General features: G+C 37.5%; 1 protein-coding gene across 35 annotated transcripts in view; it reads left to right on the top strand.

Annotated features, from left to right (window-relative positions):
• The window catches only part of Emsy (EMSY transcriptional repressor, BRCA2 interacting), a 69,576-nt gene that overhangs the window by 20,020 nt on the left and 22,690 nt on the right, over positions 1-26,866 (top strand). For 27 of the 35 annotated variants that reach the window (XM_063267144.1, XM_063267115.1, XM_039101098.2 and 24 more), the window contains 6 exons: positions 5,575-5,851; positions 9,177-9,494; positions 14,543-14,692; positions 16,596-16,766; positions 23,470-23,606; positions 26,060-26,233. In XM_063267144.1, coding sequence (XP_063123214.1) covers positions 5,575-5,851; positions 9,177-9,494; positions 14,543-14,692; positions 16,596-16,766; positions 23,470-23,606; positions 26,060-26,233 — 1,227 coding nt within the window. Of the gene's footprint in view, positions 1-5,574; positions 5,852-9,176; positions 9,495-14,542; positions 14,693-16,595; positions 16,767-23,469; positions 23,607-23,830; positions 24,683-26,059; positions 26,234-26,866 lie in introns of those variants that run through there. The other 8 variants (XM_063267148.1, XM_063267146.1, XM_063267093.1 and 5 more) reach the window with 3 other exon arrangements.

The following is a 26,866-nucleotide window of genomic DNA, read 5'->3' as shown; positions in this document are numbered from 1 at the left end:
AAGGGTGCTGTGGTTCCTGAGACGATAAGTGCCTCTAAGTCTTCTCATCTCAGGGAAGAGTGATGTCTGCATCGAGGGTTAAGTGCAGCTGAGTGTTTAAGGTGTGCCATGGAGCATCCACTTAGAAGATGCCAGCTCTTTTGCTTTGCAGAGTATCTTTGGAAGGCAGCATTTTTACTAATTTGCTAATAATAATGAACTGTTCTAAATATGTGAATCCTCTGGTTCACTAAAGCTTATCCATTAACATGTTGAAATTAACTGCTTTTGATGATTTTGCACTTTATTAAGCAAAGTGTTTGCATTTTTACTTGATTTCAAGTAAACATTTTTTTTTTTTTTTTTCGGAGCTGGGGACCAAACCCAGGGCCTTGCGCTTGCTAGGCAAGCGGTCTACCACTGAGCTAAATCCCCAACCCCTCAAGTAAACATTTTTGAGTTATTTCTTTTTTTTGGTAGAAAGATTTTAGGTTTTGTTTTGTTTGGTTTTGGTTTTGATGTGAGTGATGCTGGGGATCGAACTCAGGACCTTGTATATACTGGGAAAGTGCTATACTCTGACGTGTACCATCCTTAGCTCTTAGTTTTGCTTTCTGAGCTGGCGTTGACACCAACTGACTAGTGTATAAGTATGTTTCTGGTTGTTAAATCTCACTATAATAGTTTTAGCTGCTTTCCTTGCTAGATCTTATGGCTATTTCTCTTTTCTTCTTCTTTCATTTACTTAAAAATGATTTTAGCATTCAAGAAATAGCATAGGAGAGCTGTAACTAAAATGTACCTACATGTCGTCCGTATTCTTTTGTTTCTGTTGTATGTTTCGTTTTTATTCACTATGCCTATAAGTATTGATGTTATAAATTACAAGTATCTGGTCATGTTAAACAAGCACTTTCCCATAGGACTGTGTCACTGGCCCTCTGATAACTGCTAATCATCTATTCCTTTTAAAGCAAAAGTAATACTAGTACTTTTAAAAAGTTACCAGAATCAGATGATGTTATTCATTGAGAATGATTATAGTCCATGCAATGTTTAGTAAGTGTCACCTAACATCATTAACTTTCTAATTTACTTTGGTAAACTTACATAAAAATGTTTAGGGTTTGCTGTATTGCTGTAAGTGAAACTTGAATGCTTTGGTTTCTTTCTCTTTTTTCTTTTCCTTACCGACTTTTTTTTTTTTTTTTTTTTTTTTTTTACCTTCAGAATTTGAGGTGAGAATATTGGAAGCTGTCAGATTCATGCATTTAAGAGGGCACATCTGTTTCCAAAGTCACATCGTTCTTTTCAGATTCAGAAATTTAGATTTACTTGTGTTTTAAAAATAAATATTTAAGGGAAATAAAAGGACGTATTTATTCCACAAATAACTACTGAGCATCTGCTGTGTTCCAGTTGTAAAACTGTCTTCTCTTCATCCCTCTTCTCTGCCATCTACTTTTAAAAGATTTTTTGGACAACTAGATTATGATTAGGACTAATAAATACATTTCTGTTTTCTTTTCCTTTTGCTGGGTAATTGGATTAAAAATATTTTTATCCAAGGCCATTGTCATAATTGTATTTACCTTGGATTTCTCACAATTTGTATTTAAGTCAACTTAGCAATTAATTGTAGGTAAAGTGACTTTACATTAAGTATAATTGTTTCTGATTTTGTGAACGGTATTCACATATAAATAGGTTGTACATTTTTAGCCTGGATACATTTGCACCTATGTCAATATGCCTCATTTAAAATGACACTGGTACAGCACTCATACAAGCAGAGCAACAGAATATAGCTTTATGCTTTCATGTGCTTGATTGATATTTTTCATTTTGTCCTTAGGGTGCAAGTCCCAGCACTCTTAAGGAGTTTTTGTGAATGCTAGAAGGTCAGTAATTTGAATTATGGCCTGAATAAACACTGTGGTTCACTTGGCTTCAAAACCTTTTTATCTCCCCTCTTGTTTTATTTTGTTTTAAAACAACTTAAAAGTGTTTCTTAATTGCTTTAAAGCAACTTCTCCAGGATAGATCTCTAGTTTGGGAATCCTTTTATAGATCAGAAAATCATTTGTGTACTGAAATCTCAAACTCTGTTTTATCATTTGTATCTGTAATCTAGAATATGGTCCTAAAGACCTGAGATTTATTCATTTTGTAATATTAGAACCCCGCCTCCATACTCTCATTCCAGAATTTCAAATATTTGAACTGTGTACACTTCTCTTTCCCTTCCGTGCCCAACATTGCTTAGTAATTCTGGCTTGCTTTCCTGCCAAGCCTAGTGAATCCTCTGTTGTATGGCAATCATCAGCATTGGGCCTCTTGGAAAGCTGTGGCTGTTGGTTCAGGATTGATAAAAGTCAAACCCAGTTGCCTTTAGTACACTAATTAGTTTGGGTGTGGTAGCCACAAATTCTTTGTACACTCAGTGATAATAGGAAGGAAAGAAAATGTCTCTAATGAAACAAACACAGTAGATTGAATATCTTTCTGAATAGAAGTGGGATGCTTCACTCACATGCATCTAACAGTAAATTGGAAGAGTAAGCTGCTAGTAAGCACCATTTGTTAACTCTCAAATATTGACCACCTGCTATGTGCCTCATGGATGCTTCACATAATCATGCCATCTAATCCTTGTAGTGATTTTGTATGGTCACAATTATTATCCCTATTTTGTTGAAAAAATAAATTGGAGCCTTGAAATTTCAGCATGTCCAGGGTCCTGTCATTTGAAAGTGGCAGAGGCAAGATGATCTAAGTGAGGCTCACTTGACTCTGAAACTTAGGACCCTAATACCATATTGGTCCACCTATCAGTTTGTGTAATAGTTTCTTTTTTTTTTTTTTTTTTTTTTTAAGATTTATTCATTTATTATATATAAGTACACTGTAGCTGTCTTCAGGCACACCAGAAGAGGGCATCGGGTCTCTCTACAGATGGTTGTGAGCCACCATGTGGTTGCTGGGAATTGAACTCATGACCTCTGGAAGAGCAGCCGGGTGCTCTTAACCGCTGAGCCATCTCTCCAGCCCATGTGTGTAATAGTTTCTTGTTGTTTTCAATAATACTGCATATTGTTGGCTAATCCAGCCTAGTTGTGATTGTACTGACCAACTCTCCACAAGTGTCTACTGGTCAAGGCATGTATTGATTGTTAAAACAACAGACTCCTTAAAGTAATGGGCAAGTACTAATTTTCAATTCTTTGTTACATTGAAAGTATGTACTAATAGCATAGTTAAAGTTTCCTTGATGTAGATACAGTATATAAAATCACTCAGAAAATTTTTGACTAATTTAACTTTAGACTTTCTTTAGGGGCAGTGTAAAAGGAAAAAGAATTTCTTTCTTAACTTGTTTGGATTTTTTTTTTTCAAACCAATTTGTTCTGTCCTAGGTAGGCACAAGTAATTTTAGTGAAAGAGCGGATATCACTCTAGCACTGCTTACTCACCGCTCAGCAAAACTGTGGTAATACAGCAAGGCATAAGTAATGTTTATGTTCCCGACCGTGAAACGGGGGGGGGGGGGGGGGGAGGATAATAGCGCTTGTGTTGTAGGATTCAGGACAATTAGATAACCCACTTACATGTCAGCTCCAGGAGCTCTTCTTGGGTCTGCTCTAGGAACCCTACGGCTATCATTCTTTCTTCTTGTCAGAGTAATTAGAATCTGATTACTTTTCTTTCTTTTTGCGAACACCCCAGCCCAAGAAACTGCTGTCACTTCTTTTTTTTTTTTTTCAGAGCTGGGGACCGAACCCAGGGCCTTGTGCTTGCTAGGCAAGCGCTCTACCACTGAGCTAAATCCCCAACCCCTGCTGTCACTTCTTTTCTGGCTGCTGTAATAGCTTCCACTCTCACCTGTCACATCATGGCAACTAGAACAATCTTTTAAAATATTTATCACATCTTGTTTCTATGCTAAAGTCTTCCCATGGCTTCTTATTCTTCTTAATATGAGATCCATTTACTTTTGGTTGGCTTTCATATTTGATCCAGCTTCTGCTTTTAACCCTCTTTGCTGTAGGCTTTCTGTACTTTATTATTTTCAGGACATTGGGTGATGCTGGCTAGGGTTCTTTTATTCAGTGCAAGCTAACTACAGTTTCTCAGCCTTACTGCATAAACCTTGACTTCTCTCTTTTTTATATCTGTTCTTTTTTTTTTTTTTTTTTTTTTTTGGTTCTTTTTTTCGGAGCTGGGGACCGAACCCAGGGCCTTGCGCTTCCTAGGTAAGCGCTCTACCACTGAGCTAAATCCCCAGCCCCATATCTGTTCTTTATATCAGGCTAGGAGCACATACTAGTTCCCCTCTAAGGTGTAACTCACAGCTCCGTGAACACTTGGCTTTTGAGAACTTCTTAATTGATCTTTATTTACCATCACTGCCCTACTGTAGCTTCAGTGTCACACATAGATACTTTAAAAAACAGATTTATATTTACAGGAAATTCATAAGAGTTACATACTTTACACCTCTTCCCTGGCTTTCCTTGGGTTTTACTATCCTTTTCAGTTCCAGGATTCTCACTAGGATTCCACATTCTATTCCCTGTCCTCTCTCCTTAAACACCTTTCAGTGTGAAAGTTTCTCAGATTTTCCTGTTTTGGTTTTTTTTTTTTTTTTTTTTTGTTGTTGTTGTTGTTGTTTGCTTTTTTTAGGACTGACAGGTCAGGTGTTTTAGTAAGATACCCCATTCCTAGAATTTTCGCGATGGTTTTCTCCTCACTAGGGTTATGAGTTTTATGGAGGAAGATCACAGAGAAGTGGTGCCACTTGTATCACGTCATATGAAAGGACACAAAATGTCAGGGCTTTACATCTGGTCCCCGATTACTTCAAAATAGTTGTGTGTCATGCCAATCTGTCCCTTAGCTCTTTAAAGCCTCTTGAGTGAAACAAGCCCCCATGCCACCGAGTGCCCTTCTAGGTGTTAACACCACATGGTTTGTACCCTGTCCTTATTCTGGTTTCTACTCAAATATCCACTTTATAGAGAAATCTTCACTGAGTACTATATTTAAAAAAACAAAAACAAAACCAACACTATCATCATCCTTTTTATCTTTAGTCTGGTCTATTGTCTCTTCCGTTCGTTTCTACATGCTGTGTATTTTTATTGCTCTGTCCCCACTAAAATGCAAGCTCTGTGCAAGTAAGTTTTGTTTTTTCTTCTATTCTCAGTATCTACAACCATGCCTGGCACATAGTAGATGCTCAATAAGTATTTACAGGTGAACAGATAGATGTCCACAGTACTTTCTCGTGTAAGGCGAGTCATCCCCAGACTGCGTACAGTGTGCTGGGATGTACAGTGTGCTGGGATGTACAGTGTGCTGGGATGCTTGCAGAGGAACATAATGCACATCGAACACCACCGCTTAAAATACTTGCTGGAAAATGCTGGTTTGCATACTTGCTGCTAAGGAGTCCATAAACTTTTAGTTAATTGTTTATTTTCTCTGTTGAATTGTTTTTCATATTGCAGAGCTTAGTTTTGAATTATATATGAACTTAAATGCACTAATAGTGTATAGTAGGTACATGGAAATAACTTACTTTTCCTCCTTTAGGTGATTATAGTGACCACATCACCGAGTTCAACATTTGTGCCCAACATTCTCTCCAAATCCCATAACTATGCAGCAGTCACTAAGCTTGTACCAACATCAGTCATTGCCTCCACCACTCAGAAGCCACCTGTTGTTATAACTGCATCCCAGGCCTCTCTGGTCACCAGTAGCAGCAATGGCAACAGCAATTCTACGTCATCATCTATTTCTAGTACAGTTGCAGTAACAGCAGTGGTATCTTCCACACCATCCGTGGTCATGTCAACAGTAGCACAAGGTGAGTGGTGCGCCACCAGCCAATTCTGTCCATGTGTGGCAGAATTATGAAGACAACTGAGAGAGGGAGTGTGGAGAGAGGGGGAGAGAGAAAGAGAAGGGGGGGGGGAGAGAGAGAGAGAGAGAGAGAGAGAGAGAGAGAGAGAGAGTGAGAGTGTGTGTGTGTGTGTGTGTGTGTGTGTGTGTGTGTGTGTGTGTGTGTGTGTGTTTGTTCCTGTCTTGGGAACTCCCACATCTTGTCCTGCCCTTTGCTTCTCCAACCCCCATTACTTTCTAAGTTCTTCCATTGGTAAATGTGGAAGCAAATACATACATATTTAAACTTTTCCTTAGGTAAAAGCTAGCAGCATATTGTACATATTGTGCCCTTTAATGTTTGGAAAGGGGAATTTATAATTTGGTATTAAGTCTCATGCTGGTATCATAGAGGTGTAAATTGGTGTGTTTTGCATGTATGTGAAATTAGTTTATTTTTAAGTGACTGTTTCTTATTTGGTTCTTTGCTCAAAATTGGAAGTTGTAAATAACTTTTGACTGTCTAGTTGTCTGTCCTTTTGATTAATCAAAGAACAGGACACTGCTAATTGCTTAGATTGACTGCGTCTTTATTCTACTGCTTCTATTTCTTGCTTAGTAAGAACCTTTTTCTTTCATTTATCCTCTTTCTATATTTTCTATGGACTGCGTGTATTCCTTTCACCATAGTATGACAGTCTTCTGCTGACCGTAGTTCTCCTAGACTGGCTTTGAAGAAATCTCACTCTTCATGAGATGGTCTACGTTTAGCATCTAAGCAGGTTTTTTGTTTGTTGTTTAAGTTTTTAAAGTCAGAAACCAGTGGATTCAGGAGTTTTAAAGAAAAAAAGTAAAACAAGTCCACCAGTTGCCCATAACCCTATTATAATACCCTTCCTGTTTAACATATTGAGCCTTTACCCACACCAGCAGTGTTGTTTTTGTTTATGCAGTAAAAAACTCCTACTCCGTTTACTATGTTTTCTGAAAGTTCAACATCGTTGGCTTTCTTCTACTTTCTATAACTGTCTTAGTTATTATTTAATTCTGTTACTGTTAGACAATTAATTACTCATGTATTATTATTCAGATTATTTCCTGGTTTTGGTATTCTACATTAATATCTGTGTGACTTTTACTAGGTCTCACCATCACTGCAGCAAGAGTTTTCAGTGGGAAAGGGGAGCTTCTGGGAGTTGTCCGTGTGCACACTTTATTTTCTTGAACAATCGTGTTAGATTACTTCACATAGTCTGGCTAATATTAAGTCCTTGTTATTTTTGTTTATAATACAATATAAAATAAAACACAATTATGGGGGATTCTTTCTTTCCTTTTTAAAAGGATTATTTATATTGTGTGTAAATGTGGCTTTGTGTTTATTGTATGGGCATGCTCATTGATGGCACACATGTGAATGTCAGAGGGGATGGCTCTCTCCTCCTACCATGTGGGTCTTAGGAATTGAGTTCAGGTCCGTAGGCATGGAAGCAATCTTTTTATCTGTAAACCCATCACACCAGCCAGGAATAGCTAAGATTTTTTTAAAACTTTGAAACTGTTTAACTAGTATGTTGTCTTCTTCTTGACCCCCCACCACCCCTTTGTTATCTTAAGTACACAAAATATGGCCAGTCCTCTTTCATATATTATCTTTCTTTACGTACACTTTATTTTTAATATTGTGTGTGCGTGCAGGCGTACATGTGTCATGAAGTGTGTGGTGGCCAGGAAAAGACTTTGTAGCGTTAGTCCTCGTCCCCACATTCATGTGTATTGTTTTGAGGATCAGACTCCGATGGTCAGGCTTATACAGCAAATACTTACCATCTCTTTGCCCAAATTTATACTTTTTTATATAAAAAGGTATTTGGGCTTCCTTCTTTCTCTAAGGTTCATGTTACAACTTTTAGCTCTTTTATAGTGTAATCCGTCTATTTTTTATTTGGTACAATGAAGTATTTCATCCTTAAATTTATAATTTAAATTTATAATGAAAAATTTTATTTTGTCTTATGGTTTGAAAATCTAAGATCAAGAACTGCATTTGGTCAGCCTTTCTCGTTTTCAGACCTTTAAGACAGTGTGCAGCTGTTACATGGCAAGAGACAAGGAGCACACATGTACGCTTTCTCTGACTTCCTTTCCACTTAAAAGCCACCGATAACCATGGGCCTCCCTGATTTTTCTGCTGAGTTTTAATCTCCTAGAGAGATTAAACCTTACCTACTTTAAACCGTAATCATTAAGTCAGATGATGTTTCTAGTCTTCATTACATTGGGAACTGAATTTCAACACATGGGCTTTCTATAAACCATAGCACATATTTAGTCAAAATTATCAATGTAGCTTCATCCCTAATGTTTTCAAAGGTAGACTTTGGAAAATGTGTTTTGTTTAGTGGTGTTTCCTGTATTCTTTTGAGCATTCACATGTACATGTTATTGTTACATTCACATGTTATTGTTCTAGAGTCTGACTGTATTACTGTCTAAATCTATTTGAAAAATGTGATGATCGATACAATGAATGACTTTTCATAAATAAGCATTGAATGGCTGACTGGTTTGTAACTGTAAGAAAGTTTATTTTTTCAGAAATCTATCAGACAGAAAGAAGGCTTCAGTTCAGTTAGGTGAATCGTTGGACCATCAAGGAATTTTTTTCCCTCCTTGGGTAACTTCATCGTTGGTTAGATGAGTGCATTGTAAGTATCATAGCCAGTTATGAAAGTACCCAAAGGAAGAAGAGAAAATTCCGTTTTGTGTAGTGCCACCCCTAAAAAAGAGAAAACCTTATGTAGGTGTTCTCTAGGAAAAGATTCTTTCATAGCATGTTGGCTATAATTAGTTTTACTTTATTCCCAGAAAAAATAGTGGTGTGCCATGACAAGCTGGGATTTAAGAATTGCCCTCTAAAGCTGGCATGGAGACCAGCCTCCACAGAAGTGTACACCAGTGCCCAGGAATGAGGATTCTCAAGGGAACAAAAACTGGGGTTTGTTAGGAAGGAAGGAAGGAAGGAAGGAAAGAAAGAAAGAGGAAGGAGGGAAGAAAGAAAGATTGGACTAGCAACCAACAATTCTAATAGAATTAAACAGCAATGAAAATAGCAGGATGGTTAAAGAAAAATTAGAACCTTGTTAATGAAGCAAGACTATAACAAGAGCTTTATAGATTTTTTTACAATAGTTGACTTTTCATTTGACCTTTTGTATTTCTAAGAGAGTACACTGATGGAATGGTTCAAATCCTCCTTGTTTTGAGCTGCCCACCCTCCCCTTTCCTAAATCCTCTTTTCTTTTCTGTAGGTGTATCCACATCAGCAATCAAAGTGGCGTCGACAAGACTCCCTTCCCCCAAAAGCTTAGTGAGCGGCCCTACCCAGATCCTCGCGCAGTTTCCTAAGCAGCATCAGCAGTCTCCGAAGCAGCAGTTACAGCAAGTGCCACCACAGACACCGCAGCCAGGGGCCCAGCCTTCCTCAGTGTCGCAGCAGCAGCAGCAGCAGCAGCAGCAGCAACAACAACAACAGCAGCAGCAGCAGCAGCAACAGCAACAGCAACAGCCTCAGCACTCACCACTGCCACCTGGTATCAAACCCACCATCCAGATCAAACAGGAGTCAGGTAACTGGCCAGTGTGGGTGAGGTCTGCCGGGTATCCTCAGCCTGGTCCTGTGGTCGCGAGCAGAGTGTGTCTTCCCGTTTATTTACATCTTTTTACTTCTTTCTTCAGTTTCTAGTTGGAAGTGTCTGTAGGTGTTTTTTTAAGTTATAGCCCTGAGTGAATTTTGTAAACATGTCCCTGAACTTGTATTCTTATAGCTTGCTGGACTTTATTATTTCTGGGAGTCTCTACATAGAACATAGATTTCTTGAGATTCCTATGTATGTAGGATGTATTTCATTATATCATCTGTAAATAAGGACATGGCTTTTCTTCTTTTCCAATCAGTATTCTTGCCCAGCTGCCTTCCTTCTTTCTTTCCCCCTTTGTCTTATTTCACTAGCTAGAATATATAATAAGCAGGAGGAATTGAGCAGACATTCTTGCCTTGATCCTGGTTTTGGGTAGAAAGCATTGGGTCTTTGAGTGTTGAGTGTGAAGCCTGTTACAGGATTTGTGTATATGCATTTTGAGTTGAAATGGGACATTTCTACTTTCCTAAGGTTTTTCATTATGACTTCATGTTAGGTTCTGTCAGATGTTCTTCTGTGTTCAAGTGATGTGGCCTAATCTTTTTTTTTAATATTTAGCTGCTGATATGGTGAATGACATGTGTTGGTTTTCTATTGAGCCAGTTACATATATGAAATAAGCCCTACTTAGTTATGGTATATAATTCTTTTTTATACAACGTTGGTTTCAGTTTTTATCTCTGCATGAGTTTTTTTTTTTTTTTTTTTCAGAGCTGGGGACTGAACCCAGGGCCTTGTCCTTGCTAGGCAAGCGCTCTACCACTGAGCTAAATCCCCAACCCTGTATGAGTTTTTTTATGTATGTATGTGATAGGCATGTGTATGTGTGTTCACATGTAAGTACGTGTAGACATGCGTGAAGATTTTTGTGCACATGTGTACAAGTGCACATGGAGGCCAGAGGTTACTGCTGGTGTCCATGATCACTTTTTACCTTGTAGGCTGAGGCAGGGATTCTCACTTGAACTCAGTGCTTGCCAGTTTGCTTAGTTCAGTTGATTGGCTTCCTCAGGGATCCCTTGTCTCTACCTCTCACCTCTAGGATGCTGGGATCCAGGCAAGACACCATACTGCCTGGCATTTGTGTAGATCTGGGATTTTGAACTCGGTTCCTCAGATTATCTGAGTTGATGTATACTTATTTTGTAGTGTCTTTGTCTAGTTTGGTTCTATCAAGATACTAGAGGCGTCAGAATGAGTTTGAAGTGTTCCACTTTCTAGAAAAGATGAGAGAGGATTGGTATTAATTCCATAAAATCTTAGCTGACTTCTCCAGTGAGTCAGCTGGGCCCAGAGATCTCTATTTTGGGAGCATGCACATTATGAACTCACTTTTTTTAATGGTTGGAAAACTGGATTAGCTATTTCATCTTTGTTGAACTTTGGTAGTTTATAGTTTTTAAGTTATTCATTTCTAAGTTGTCAAAATGGTTAGTTATCATTATCAGTTCCTTATTGTCCTGTAAATGGCTACAAAGTCTATACTAATGAGCTCTTTCTTTGTCAGGCTTTCTAGGTATTTTCAATTTTACCAAGTTTTTTTATTATAATTATTAAATAGAGTTTTGCTTTATTGTTCCAGACCCAGCTGATTCACTGGAGAAGTAAACTAAATATTTAAGGAATTAATATCAACCTTAATCTCTTCTAGAAAACAAAACACTTCAAACTCATTTTAGGCCCTAGCACCTTGATAACCAAACTAGACAAAGACACTACAGAATAAGACGAGTATACATCAACCCGAAAGTAATCTGAGGAAGTCAATTCAGAGGCCCAGACCATTTTCCAGTTTTAGTCTCATTTTTTCCCATTTTTCTTTGGCTTTCTTTTGCTTTTCTAGCTTCTTGAGGACTGGAATGTGGATTATTGATTAAAGACCTTTTCTTATTTCTGTGCATTTAGCATTTAGTTCTACACTTATAATTGCTTTGATAAATCCTTAGTACTATTTTGCCAGCATCATATGTACTTTGATATGTTGTCATTTTCCCTATAATTTTTGTTCTGAAACCTCCCCTGGGGCTTCCTCATTGACGAGATATATTTAGGATTATGCTGTTTTATTTCCATAATGTTTAGAGATTTGTTTTGTTTTGTTTCAGTAGCCTTTTGGTATTGTTTTCTAGTTGGATTCTGTGGATTAGAAATATTCTCTGTGGTATTTCAGTTGGCACTAAGTAACTATGAGGAGAGTAAGCTGAAGGCCTGTTTTTCCTGAAAAGAATGTCCTCTGGCTAGGAGTTTTGCAGAAGAGTCCTTCCACTCTAGGACTAGCAGTCTGGAGTGGAATCACAACCTTACTGAACTGAAGGAGGGAAAGAAATGGTTTTGGTTCAGCTATCACAGAACTTGACTTAGCTTGGGCACATGTTTCTTGGTTCCCTATTTACCTTAAGACCCCTTTCTAAAGGGTTCTTTTTTATTGCATTTTATTTATATTTTGTGTGGGAATGAATGTGTGTATGTGCACAGGTACTGTGTGAGAGTATGTTTGTGCTTGCATGTGTGCTGTGGTGTACATGTAGAAGTCAGGATGCACTTTACAAGAATAAGTTTTCTTTTCCACCATAAGTCTCTGGTATGGAACTCAGGTAATCAGACATGATGTCAGTAAGTTTCTTTACCCGTGGAGCCATTCTGTGGTACCCAGAGCCTTTTAATGATGCTTGCTTTAACTTTAATTAGTTCCATTGTGTGGTTTTGGAGATTTCTTCCTGCAGTCACACCAGGCTTGGCTCTCCAGAATGTTTTAGGGACATTGGAATGACAGTCCTTTTGAGGGCAACTCTCTGGGCCTGCCACCTGCTGAGAGGGTGTTTTAGAACTTTATTTGATTTGCTCTCTCTTTCATGATCAGTTTTGAGAAATAATGTTTTCTCTTAATGTTATTTATTTGATCCAGATTATCACTTGATTTACTTACGACTGAATAAAATTGTCTCTAGTGATTTTTTTTTTCTCCCTGTGATGGATATTTCTTGGAGCTTTGTCTCCCCCCCACTCCCCCCCTGGAGCTGAGGAGGAACCCAGGGCCTTGCACTTGCTAGGCAAGTGCTCTACCACTGAGCTAAATCCCCAACCCCTTAGAGCTTCTTTCTGCATGGGAATTATACAGGATCACTAGTGAGACACACTAGAAGTGAGCTTTCTTTATATAACTTCACTGTTTATGGTTTATTATATCCAGAACTATTTCTACAATACTTATTGAATTCTTGACATGTGTTAAATACTTTAAAATTTTATTTAATCCTCAAGAACCCTATGAGATATATATACTAATTAATTTTTATTTTACAGATAAAAATTAGTCATAAAAGTTATTTAAATAATTATGCCCAAATACCATACTTTTAATTTCTTTCTTAGTTAATAGAAGCTTAGAATTATTTAAAGCTATTAAATATGTAGATAGCTCTATTTCTTTCCTTAATATCTCAGCTCAAATCACTACCTGTATTAGTTACTTTCTCGTTGCTGACAAAAGCCATTGGGAAAAGATGGGTTTCCTTTAACTTGACGTTAGAAGATCATGTAGGGAAGTAAGGGTGGCCGAGGCAGCTGGTTGAGTTGAGTCTTCAGTGAGGGAACAGAGAGTAGGCAATGCTTCTATTCAATTCCTGTTGCCTTTCATTCAGTCCAGGATCAGAGCCCATGGAGCGTGTAGATCTTCCCTTCTTAACCTAATCTAGGAAATCCCTCCAGACATGCCCAGAGGTTTGTTTCCATGGTAATTCTAAATTCCATCAACTTGATGATAGTCAAGGTATACCATCATGCCACATCAAAAAATTATAATTCTTAATTTTCTCTAAGAAAATGTCTTCTGGGGTTGGGGATTTAGCTCAGTGGTAGAGCGCTTGCCTAGAAAGCGCAAGGCCCTGGGTTTGGTCCCCAGCTCCAAAAAAAAGAACCAAAAAAAAAAAAAAAAAGAAGAAGAAAATGTCTTCTTTTAAGTATTTTCTCTAAAGATCAGTGTGGGGAAATGACACTAAGTTTTTCTTCTTTAGTTGCTACTGTTTAAAAGTGTAGTTAAGATATTTGGGAGGTCAGTGTAAACATTGTAGCATTGTAAATAAAATAATTTTTAAAGTCCTAACATAACTTCCTTAACAATTTTTATTATATCTTTTGTGTATTGCCTTTGTGTTCTTTTCACATGCATGTTTTATATAGGTGCAATACGATGTGGCCTTTTTGGCGTTCTGTATTTGATAAAGTGAGTTATTAAAATACTTTTATACAGAAAGCTATTTAAGGACTTTGGGATATAGCTTAGTGGTAGAGCCTTGCCTAGCATGAATGAATCCCTGGGTTCAACTATACCAACAACAGATAAAAACAAGAAAGTTTTTGGTTTTTTGTTTTGTTTTGTTTTGTTTGTTTTTTTAAGCTGGGCATGGTGGTACACATCTGTAATTCTAGCACTCAGGAGGCATAGGCAGTAGAATCTGTAGTTCCAGGCCAGCCTTGGCTACATAATGAGACCCTATCTCAATTCAAAACAATGAAAAATGAGGCAGTCATTAAAAAAACAAACAAAAACTGTTCTTGGGCTGTTGAGTTTTTACCGGTGTATGTCAGTTCACAGAGTCACGAGAAGTCTTTGTAGCTGAGTATCTGGAAGGACTGTGTGGACTGATTTTGATGTCTTATGCTAGTCCTTTCTTCTCAAGTACTTATATAGAGCAGATTATTTGCTTTTGCTAACTGGTTTGAAAGCTCATGCATACCACCATAGATAAAAGTTTAGATTTCGTTTTAAGAAATCAGTTAATGAAATATAGCTGCATTCTTGAATTGGTGGAATTTAGAAAGGAGGAATTTGAATAATGAAAACTTAGAGTTTCTTCAGTATTAAAAAGACATTTCTAGGTTAAGACTCAGTAAATGTGTGTGACTGTTGCCCTATTGGGCTAAGTGACATTTCTTAAAAATTATTTGTACTGAGATTTATCTTTTTTCTTTCAAAGGTGTTAAAATCATCACACAGCAGGTTCAACCAAGTAAAATCTTACCCAAACCAGTGACTGCAACTCTACCCACCAGTAGCAATTCCCCAATTATGGTGGTTAGCAGTAATGGTGCAATTATGACAACTAAACTGGTAACTACTCCTACCGGTAAGTTCCACAAGCATCAGTCCATTCATTCATGCCATCAGTAGCTTCCCACACCAGCCGTGGGTGTCACGTTGCACATAGAGAGATGGAAACAGTTCTACAAAGAAGTCCTTTTTTAAATTTTGTTTAGAGACAGGGTCTGTGGCCTAGAACTCTGTGCAGCTGGGGATGACCTTGAACTCCTTCTTGATCCTTCTGCCCCTACCTCCTGAGAGCTGGGATTACAGGTGTGCTCCACCACACAGGTTTATACGGTGCTAGGGTCAAACCAAGGGCCTAGTGCATGTGAGGCAAGCACTCTACCGAGTAGTTTTCAAAAGATCTTTCTTAACTCCCTCTGCTCTGTTCTGACCCTGAAGTTATCACTTTTTTGATATATTTTTTCATAATCCTCTGCAATTTCTATTTATCTAGTTGTTTGTTGTTTTATTCATATTAGACAATAAACTTTATGGGATTAGAGAACAAATCTGTTTAGCCACCATATGTAGGTGCTTGGTTAGGGTTTGTTGGGTAACTGAAAACATACCTAATACACAGGGTATTACTTATGAGGTTAAGAGTTCAGCTCATGTTACATTACAGTGTAGTAAGGGTTGCCTAGACTGGTAGAAGGGCAATTAGCCTGAGCTCGAGGTGGTATCAGTGTAGAGCATTTTAAGTTACCACCCTTTGTAAGTATTTAATGATATCAAGTCAGGAGCTAAGGTGATAGCTCAGTGAGGAAAAACACTTGTTAAGTTAGTGTAAGGACCTGAGTTCAAATCCCCAGAACCTATATAAAAGCCAGACCCATAGTTATTCTGGCTTATATGTCTTGAGTTTATAGTTCAGCAAGTGTTTCTTTTAAATAGTTATAATTCAAAGTATTCAAACTTTATACCCCTATAGCATGTTTACTTTGTCCTGGCCTTTTTTTTTTTTTTTTTTTTTCCTGGTTCAGATGTATGCTGTGACTAGTCTTAATTCTTCTTAATGTTTTTCTCATGATTGTAGTGGTTATAAGTTTTTAAAGTAAGTAACTTCCTAAAAGCATTTTTTTGCGAGGTGGGTATTTCAGAAATGTCTGTCATAGAGTCTCTGAATGTCATTTCAGTTTTGGCTAATGCTACCTTGTCCTTTCCATGTTTGCTCTTCATTTCACTGAGGCTCTTCCTCCTTTAGGAATGGAGGAGTCTTTCTGAATTTCTGGGTTTATAAGAAACTGTAAAAGACTCATCTGATTAGTTTTCAATATTTCTTTGGAAAAGAGAAAGATCGTCGAAATAGTGGGAAAGGGTATAAAATCCTTTGAGAGAGACATAAAGATAGATTTTTCTATTGGGTCAGTTAAAGTTGAAGAAATATGCAAATAGATAATTTTAGGCTAAAAACTGTTCCTGGCAATTCAACTGTATTGCTAGAAAAACAATGGACTAATCCTTTAAAAGATGGAAGAAATCTCTTTAGAGAACAGTGGGGTACAGAACAGAAATGTTATAAAATTTTAGGTAAATGCCTTGGTGGTGATACTGGGTTTACCTTTGGGACAGCATCGGACAGGGGCCTTAATATTTGTAAGAGAAACACCTACAATGCTTTGGCAGGAGGATGATTACGTTTAAGCTTTGGCATAAAACTAGTGGAGGAAAGATAATGGGGGCAGGGTGAGGGGGTCTCCCTTTCCATAGGCTGGTAATTTGATGCAACACATCACAAAGTTTTATATCTAAATTTAATTTGAATTGACTTGGCATTGGTTCTTGCTATACACATTGAAAACTGGCTATAAAATTGTAAACGAATGCCTTGGCACCTTGCAATTTCATTTTCAAGTTAAAGTGGTATAAACTATTAAACTATAGTGAAATTGTATGATTTTAAGTGTTGACATTTTTTTCTTTTCACTACTTTCTTCCTGTAGGTACTCAGGCAACCTATACCCGGCCAACAGTGAGCCCATCTTTAGGTCGAGTAGCCACAACCCCTGGAGCTGCAACCTATGTGAAAACTACCAGCGGTAGCATCATTACTGTGGTGCCCAAATCATTAGCTACCTTGGGAGGCAAGATAATCAGCAGTAATATTGTTTCTGGTACGTATATCTAGATTATGTTAAAAGCATGGAGCTATCTGGTCAGAAGAAAAGCCATGTTTCTCTACAGCAGGACTCTACTGATATCAGTTTTTGTACCAACTTGAGAGATGTGGATTTAGAGGTCACATAAAGCTGCAAAGAGGAAAATGGAATCCAATTTGCATCCGAATATATTTTAGGAACATAATTGGGATTTTCAGTTGCTAATGTCACTTTAGCTTATTAAACATAAGATATTTGAATATCTATTTGCTTTTCACCATTTATGTTGTTTGCTTTTTTAAAAATATTTTACTGAGATAGTAAAGCTAACCGTCTGCCTGTTTATTAGTATGTTGGAACAGTACCTGGTTTTTATTGCCTCGTTAATCTTTACAGTATTTGGATTTTAGATTCTAAAGTGGAATGTTAATGAGGCATTTGTTTTCACTGATTATTATTTTTAATTAAAATTATGTAAATGATCTGATTAAGCGAGTCTTGTGGATTTGAGCTGCCTACTATGTTGTAGACAAGCCCTGTTTTGTCTGTCCCAGTTGAGCTGCTCTCACACTTTTAAAGTGAAAGGATAAAGTTCCTGGCAGTAATTTGATTTGCTGATAACTCAGAGTGGAAAAAGCAGGGCAGAGCATGGTGCTGGCATGAAGCTCTGTATTCAAAGCTGTTAATTTTGGCTTCACTCTTACATATAAGTGAGAAAACCCAGTGTTTGCCAACCTGAGGAGGAAAGGGATCATTGTACCATAGCTTTTAAGTGGATATTTAAGTAACACAGTTAAAATTCTAATTTATTATTTGATAGTATCTTTAAATAGTATAAACACAGTTCAGAAAGTTGACCTTCATTGGGAGGTAGTTGTTTTATGACCTTAAACAGATTTCTTACATGTATCTGAGTTCATAGTACTATATAGCTTGCAGGTGTGTCTAGATGTCATGAAGCCTTTTTGGGACCTTATTCATGGTGTAGCAGCTCTGAACTGCAGTAGAGTGATGTAAGTATGCACATCCTAGAAGCAGAGATTTGATCTGATACCTAACTATCAATGCACGCGCGCGCGCGCGCACGCACATACATGTACACGTACACACACACTATCACCTCATGGTTAGTTGCTATTTCACATGAGTGGGTGGTTCCAGCACTGTAGGATATATTGACTTAGAGTTAAAACAGTTTAATTTGGTGGCAAATATTTTTAGCTACTTCCTGCTCCATGCTTACCTAACATCTTTCTGGCTCCCGTTTCACAATCTTTACTTAAACAATATAACACTTTTATTTTAAATTCTTGCTGTCCTATGACATTGAGATTATGGTAGAGTAATTTAAAAAGTTTATTCATCATCAGCTTGTAGCAAATTTAGATAAGTTTTTGCTTTCATCTATGAGCAGATGATGGGTTCTGATTTCTCTCTGCCATACAAAAAAGTATTTTTGCTAAAATATTCTCAAACATATGGCTGTAAGAATAGAAGACTTTAAGATAAAAGCCAAAAACAAAAAACAAAAACAAAAACAAAAACAAAACAAATAAAACTTTGGGATTGGGGATTTAGCTCAGTGGTAGAGCGCTTGCCTAGCAAGCGCAAGGCTCTGGGTTCGGTACCCAGCTCTGGGGGAAAAAAAAAGCAAAAAAAAAAAAAAAAATGCTCTCATTGTAGGGACTTTAGAAAGATGCAGGCAAAGCTAAGAATCTATAATGCATTGTGTAAATGTTTACGTGGATATTTTAAATTTTATTTTTTATTAATAACATATATATTTTCCCATATCAGTAAATGCATTTGACCATCATCTCATGGTTATATAACATTCTCTTCTTTACAATAATTTAATCAGATTCTTTTTTTTTTAAAGATTTATTTATTTATTATATATAAGTACACTGTAGCTGTCTTCAGATACACTAGAAGAGGGCATCGGATCTCTTTTACAGATGGTTGTGAGCCACCATGTGGTTGCTGGGAATTGAACTCATGACCTCTGGAAGAGCAGTCGGGTGCTCTTAACCGCTGAGCCATCTCTCCAGCCCAATTTAATCAGATTCTTACTGTTAGATTGTTTACAATATGGGGTTTTTGACTATTAGATTTTTTTCTTGTTTGGTTATTATAAATAATCCTGTTGTAAACATATATAAATTATTTGTGAAGCTCTTTGTATAACACCTTAGAAGGCAGATTAAATTTTCCATAGTACTTTCTAGAAAAGTTGAATTTTTATTTTTTTAAGTGAAACTGTTATTTATGTGCATATATATTAGATAATTTCAGATTTAAACTTTTTTGGGGAATGTTAGTGAGAATTGATTGTAGAAATATACTCATTTTATGCAGAAGTTTGGTTCCTTCAGAGATGAATTCATTGTCTTAACCCTGAAGGCATTTTGAGAATCTGGGGCAAAACTTGATTGTAATTCCTTTAGTCTTTGCAGTGTCTAGGCGAGGAGCTGTTGTTTGTGTGCTTTTTCCCTTATTTATTGCATCGTTCTTTGAACAAAGCAGCATAAAACCTTATTCAGAAAGCAAGACAGAGTGATTGAAGACCTGTGGATAGTAGGACCTAAGCCAATGAATTTGTTAAGTCAGCATACCACAGTGTTCAAACCTTTCCCTTCTTGGGATGCTCAGCCACACTGGGCCACTGAGCAGTGCTCCTCAGAGCTCCTTTCCCCACCATTTAATGTTTTATTTTGAGGCAGGTTCTTGCTGACCTAGAATTTGTGATCCTCCTGCCTTAGTCACTAGAGCAGTATAAGCTTGGCCCACCAAGCCTGGTATAATCGTTTTGATTTGTTTTCATAGTTTGTTGTTACTGTTTGAGACAGACTCTCACTATGTATTCCAGTTTGGCCGCACACTAGCCATATAGCCCAAGCTGCCTTTGAACTTATAGTTAGTTCTTTTGCTTCTGAAGTTTACACGCATCCGAAAAAAAGAAAGAAGAAAAGTCTGTGAAGTGGATTGTCATTATCAGAGCCCATTGTGATCCGCACATGATTGTCATTTGGCCCCACTGAGTTTTCTTCACTCTTAAAGTATAGCATCTGTAGATAGGTTCTCTAAGTGCCAGATTCTGTGTGTGGTGCTGTGGTATCTAAGCATCACGATTCAGTGTGTACCCTAGAGAATGCAAAACGGACTGTGGATGAAGCTCAGAGTTGCAACACTTGCCTAGTATGAGCAAGGCCCTAGACTTGATTCTCAGAACTGCAAAAGGAACAACAAAAACCAGAAAATCACAGATGCTAATCAGCTTTTGCATGGTCTCTTGTACTATGCAAAATGTAGAGCAACTGCAGTGAAAGCTTAGCCAGCTTTTCTTCTTGTTTGAATATGTAGTACTTACTTGGATACATCTCTACCTAGGTGAAACATGTACACTAGAATTTCAGGCATTTAATATTGGTTGTTCTAGCACAATTTTGTTCTATTTTAATATAATTTCTACTTATTTCCTGTTAGTCTTTTTTCCCCATTTCGTACTATTGAACACTCCCCTTTACCCCCATGACCTCAGGTGCCCTCCCTTTTGTTAAACTGGTAGACTTGGTATATGGCTGTCTCCTAAATGAATAGTCCTTTATAGTGGAAAGGAGACATTTTAGATCATATAAATAAAGCCAGTTGTTAAGTTTTATCTAATAAAAAAATGACCTTATATTTTGGTGTTAATTTAAAAGCATAGTTTTTATAGAAACACTTTCTCATCAAATATTTGATAACTTTCTAGTGTCTCTAAAGGCCTATATAGTCATATATGAGGGATTAGAATTACTCAGGTTAAAGTCGGCTTAAGCAAGTAATGAGCAGCTTGGCTCTTATGGTTTATAACAGCTCATCATTCACAGTGTAGTTGAAGGAGAAAGCAGTTGTAAGGCTGGTTGTCAGGTTCAAGTGCTTTCTTAGACACCTTGGACTGATGAGACATTGGGTAGTATTGAGTGTATTGTGAAGATTTATAATGGGATTGCCCCAGTTTAACAGAATTTCTTATTAGTTCTTTTAAAATATTCTCAGATTTATTTTACTTTATGTGTATGAGTGTTTTGCCTGAATATACATACATACATACATACATACATACATACATATATACATACATACATACATACATACATACATGTGCCTGGTGCCTACAGAGGTCCGAAGATCCCTTAGAACTAGACTTATGGATGGTTACGAGTCACCATGTGGGTGCTGGGACATAGCCTCATGTCCTCTGCAAAAGCAGTAAGCCCTTGACCTCAGAGCCATCTCCCTGTCCCCTTCTGAATGAGTCTTAGAACTAGACTCTTCTTATTCTTGATGTAAGATTATTTCATATAATATGTTAATCTGGAATTCTAATAAGGAATATTATTATTTTTCCAATGGAAGATAATACAACTTTACGTAATATTTTGAGACTATATTAGGCATGTTTTTTATTAAGTGCCCATTCTGTACTTAATCATTTGCAGGCCTATTAGAAAAATATGATCTGCCTGCTTTCTTAGGCACAGAAAATTATAGGAGCAAAAAATAGATCCAGGCCTAATCTGCTCAGTATGAAATCAGCACACTGAGGGAACGGTGTGCATTGATGAATCTTAATCTGCAAGAACTCTGGAGGTTCCGTTCAGGAGTTTGGGCTTTGTGGGGTTGGTAGTGGGAAGCCTCATAATTGCCTGCAGTTTTATGCTGTTTCCTGTGAACAGGAGGAACTAATATGGCAAGTTGGTAGATTGAGGGCCTGATCCAGTATAAGCTGCTCTTTTTGTTTGATAGGTTTAATATTTAGGGGTGTGGTAGGGGTGCTGAAGTCGGAGACAACGTGTAGGAGTTGGTTCTCTCCTTCTACCGTGTCGGGGCCTAAGGATTGAATTGAGTCACCAGGCATGGTGAGCAAGCAAATGTCTTTCCCTGCTGTGTCATCCTGTCAGCCCACATGTAGGGTTAGGACATTCAAAAGGGAAAGTTAAACTAGGTACAGTGGAGATTAGGAGTACTCTTTAAAACCAGTTTAGCACATTTCAGATTCTTGGTGAGGAAGGTTTCATTCAGGCTGTTGGATTTAGTGTGGAATATCAGAACTGTCAGAGACGCTTGAAATGGAGGGGATAGTAGGAAGCAGAGGAGAGTGGTGCTGACTCCGCTTTCGAGGATATTTCTCTTAAAGAAGATTTATTACTGATGAGCTGAGAGCACTGACATAAACAATTACAAAATAATTGCTACCTTCTGTGCTAAATATTGAGGAGTCAGTGGCTTGAAAAGGTCATATTTTGTTGGCAAGAACAGGGAGTCAAGACAGGGCAGGAACCAAGGTTTGTACCAGGACTTCTAACTTGGATGATTAGAATATGGAACATGAATTTGATAGTAAGTAGATTTGACAGATGGGAGAAAAGCAAGTTATAGGGGAAAGGCCACAAACTGTTCCTGTCAGGGGATATGTACATTTAGAAAGTAGATCTTTTAACTAGCGTATAATAAATTAGGCTTTATTGTGCCACTTTTCAAACAAAGATTATTTTTTATTTTTTCCCTTTACTTGTGCCCCATCCATCCTGTCCCTCCCTTTTCCCCTCCTACTCCCAGTAGCCCCCTTACCACTTACTTCCCACGTGACCTTTTGCTCTTTCTCCTCCCTTTCTTACATCTGCTGCACTCTTACAGACCTTGTTTTCATGTGTATAAACGTTAAATGTGAAGATCCAGACAGGAAGGAAAGCATAAGATGCTTGTTTTTCTGAAGCTGAACTATCTCATCTAATATAAGAAAGTAGATCTTAATTGTTAGCAAGTCTATTTCATCCTTGGAATCTGTAGAGTTCTGCACATTCAGAGGCATACATTGACAGTTACTTGATGTCTACATATCTGTGTTCACTTTGGTCCTTTTTTTTTTTTCAACTTTTTAAATTCATTTTGGGTTTTTTAAAGACAGGGTGTCACTCTGTAGCATCAGCTGGCCTAGAGCTCACAGTCTTCCTGCCTTCACCTCTCAAGTGCTGGAGTTACAGATACTCTTGACTTCACATGGCTGTGTATAATTTACAGCTTTTTATACATTTATTTTCTACAATTTAGTGAATTTTGATATTTGCCTCTAATCTTTTTTGAAGAGTTTTTCCATCATGATGGCCACATAAATTTAATATTAGACTTCAAGGAAACAAATGTCACAAAGTAAGATTTTTTTTATTTAATTTTAAACTAGTCAGGAAAGACTGTTGATGGGGAAATGGATGGTAATATTTTTAGATTTGGAATTTGGTGTGTTAGATCTTTAGATTCTCAAAAATTGCTTCAAGACTCAATTCTTGCTGGACGTGGCAGCATATGCCTTTAATCCTAGCACTTGGAAGACAGAGATAGGCAGACAGATCTCTGAGTTCTGTGTCAGGCTGGTGTACATGGTGAATTCCAGGCCATGTAGAGCTATTTAGTGAGATCCTATCTCAAAAAATGTTAAAAAAAAAAAAAAAAAAAACCAAAACAAAACAACAACAAAAAACCAATCCAGTCAGTTCTTAAAATTTATCATTCTGTGATGATTTAGAAGCTACTATCCCAAGTCTTCAATTTTCATCCTTAGGATCACCTAAAGTTGACATTGTTTGGACATGTACTACTTGTATACAGCATAAAAGAAACAACCAAGTATCACCAATCCTGATTTTTGGCCTCCTTTTCTTCCCCCTTCTCTAAGGAACAACTACCAAAATCACTACAATCCCAATGACTTCCAAGCCCAATGTGATTGTTGTACAAAAGACTACAGGAAAAGGAACGACCATTCAAGGCCTCCCTGGCAAAAACGTTGTCACAACATTGCTAAATGCTGGAGTAAGTAAGACTGTAAACACACTCCGTAATCCACTAGGCAGTTTACAGGCCATGTATACAAACATTTCCCTAAAGACATCAGAACCCCATAGTGGATGGAATGGCTTGACTCTGGACTGCTGTGATGTCATCACACTGATGCCATTTTACACAGTAATCCAAAAGCACATTGCTTATAGCTGCTCTTAAAGGGGGTTTGTTACTATGATTCAAGTGTTTAGTTTTCTTTAAATGCTGGCTTAGCTGCAGGAAGACTAAGAGGAATTCTATTCTTGCTTATGATCAGTAACTAAGCGTTTGATTAGGCTGAGTAAAGAGAAATATTTGAATTTAAAGTAAAATTCATAGATGGGGATTTGTTACTTAAGGTTTGTTGTTTATTTTTTATTTTCCCATTTTAGTTTCTGACGGCAATCGTTAAGAGGTTAGAAGTAGACACACTTAGACTTTGTATCTCACTTTTGTAGTTTGACCTCAGGTGACTTTTTTTAACCAGTGTAATATTTTTTCATGTCTACATTGGGTAATGATAGGTGTTTTGAAAGTACTTAGAGCAGTGTCTACCACATGGGAAGTTCTCAGTCATTGGTTTCTTACTGTTCTTGGTATTTGGTACCCAGACGTAGTAGCATCCTTACCTTCCTGACCTCACTAGAAGACAGAGAAAAGCTTATGTGAAACAGTCTTTCATAATGGGAAAGGCTTTTTCTGAATTCACATTAGTAAGTCAACAGCAAAGCTAGGATTCCATAGTATTTGGATTTATAAAAGGCTGTGATCTGCTATGGGAGATCTTAGATCATGTGTGAATTTTTTCTAGTAGATATTTAGCAGTAGTTTGTCAGGCAGTGCTAATAAAGTGAGCAGATCAGCCTATGGGACCATCATCTTCAGCACACAGAGCATGTGTTTATACCCCACCTGCATCCTGTGCAGGCCCACCACACTGAGCTTTCTCAGATGACACCCTGCAAGCTGGCTTTGTTTGGGTCACAGTGCTTGGACAGGCTGTCAAGCCATTTACGGATCAGCAGGATCATTCAGACCTCTTTCTGGGAATGCTGCTGCTACAAACAGTATGTGAGATTGGAGACGCTTTGGTTTGGTTTGCTTTTTTTTTGGATAGTTGTGGTTGATAGTTAGGTTTGTAATTTTTGGACTTGGATTTAAAGCTGAATTCTCAATGGTTGGTTTTTAGACAACTCACTTAATTGCTCTCAGTTTACCAACTGCTAAGTTTCAAAGCTACAGATCTGTGATAATGATAGCTAACAATTAAGAAAATGACAACGTGAAAATTGCCAACTCTTAGTTTTATTGATTTTAATTTAAAAATTAACAATAAAATTAACTATATTTGAATAACTGTGTTGAGATTAAAAATATGACCAGAAAATGATAGGTACTTAAGAATAAAACCTTGGACTAAGGTTATAGATTAGTGGTAGAGCACTTGCTTAGCATTTGTGAGGCCCTGGGTTCAATCTCCAACAACACACACACATGCACGCGCGTGCACGCACGCACAGAGGTAGAGAAAAGACAGACAATAAATCAGGTAAAAATTCAGAAAATGGTGAAAGGTTAATGGGCTTGAATTTATAATAAGTAAAGTAGTATTGGTTAAATACTAGGAAAACATGAGAACTTTACGTTTTCTTCCCCCTTTCTTCCATATAACCTTAGAAAGAATGTTACTATCTCTAATCTTTCCATCTCTCCCATGCTTCTTTATACAAGTATCCTACTGTAGGTCTTTATAATATATGCCTGACTTATTTTGTATATGTATGTTTATCTGTTGATAAACTGCATAGTTTTTTTTTTTTATTACATACTCACTTCAGGTATATTAAAAAGAAAAAATGACCTACAATCTCAGACATAGCAATTGTTAACATTTTAGTGTATGTCCTTCCAGAAATTTCTGTTTTAATATAGGTGTTCTATGAATGGGATGGTATAAATTCTTAGATGTTCTTAAATATGGTGATTTCTTTTTTAATTTTTTTTTTTTTTTTGTTCTTTTTTTCGGAGCTGGGGACCAAACCCAGGGCCTTGCGCTTCCTAGGTAAGCGCTCTACCACTGAGCTAAATCCCCAGCCCCGGTGATTTTTTCAAAACATATTCATAAGGAATAATTTCTTTTTTGACTAGAAAGTTGATTATATGACTTGTAATATTATTTCAACAAAGCCCAGGATTTTTTTTTTTTTTTTAAAGCCCAGGATTTTTTTTTTTTTAAGCCCAGGATTTTTTTTTTTTTTTAAGCCCAGGATTTTTTTTTAATCACTTAGAAATCTTGTACTTTGTTGCATAATCTACAGTCCTTTTCCCATCCTGGCAAATTTTTTCTTTGCTTTTTCAATGAAACAGTTATGTTTTTGTTTGTTCTTTTTGTTTTTAATCATTTAAATGCATGTAAGTCTCTTTAATAATTGACTTCAATTTAGGGAGAAAAGACTCTTCAGACAGTGCCAACTGGAGCAAAGCCAGCTATAATTACTGCTACACGACCCATCACCAAAATGATTGTAACACAGCCCAAAGGAATAGGCTCCACAGTTCAGCCAGCAGCTAAAATCATCCCGACAAAAATTGTCTATGGGCAACAAGGGAAAACACAGGTATGTGGTAAGATGTGTTGACTTTTGGCTAATTCCCAGGAAGAAATCCCCTCCCCTCCCCTCCCCTCCCCTCCCCTCCCCTCCCCTCCCCTCCCCTCCCCTCCCCTCCCCTCCCCTCCTGCCTCCCTTCCTCCCTTCCTCCCTTCCTCCCTGCCTCCCTGCCTCCCTGCCTCCCTGCCTCCCTGCCTCCCTGCTTGCCTTCCTATCTATCTTGTCTGTCTGTTTGTCTGTCGGCAGAGTCTTTCTGTGTAGTCCTGGCTATCTTGGAGTTTTGCTATGTAAACCAGGTTGGCCTCGAACTCAGAGATCAGCTTGCCTCTGATAGGACTAACTATCCTATCTGATAGGACCACTATGCCTAACCTGGTAGAAATGTCAAGGAAAAGATAATAGACTGATAAGAAAAGAAACACGTTTTTTTAAAAAAAAAAAAACTAGATTCATGTTATTCTGTTCTCAAAACTTGCCCTTTTTTTTCAATACTTTTAAAAGATATCTGCATATCTGTTACATTATGAGGAAAGGTAAGGAAGAGAATTCTTAGAATACAAGTTTCCTGAAGATATTTCTGACTGTGAAAACTGGGTGGCTGAGGAAGGACAGAACACTGGAAACTAGTTTCTGAGGATAAGG

This window comes from Rattus norvegicus, chromosome 1 (assembly GCF_036323735.1).
Source record: "Rattus norvegicus strain BN/NHsdMcwi chromosome 1, GRCr8, whole genome shotgun sequence".
Classification (NCBI taxonomy): Eukaryota; Metazoa; Chordata; class Mammalia; order Rodentia; family Muridae; genus Rattus; species Rattus norvegicus.
The sequence above is the reverse complement of the archived record's forward strand: the minus strand, read 5'-3'. Positions and strand labels throughout refer to the sequence as shown.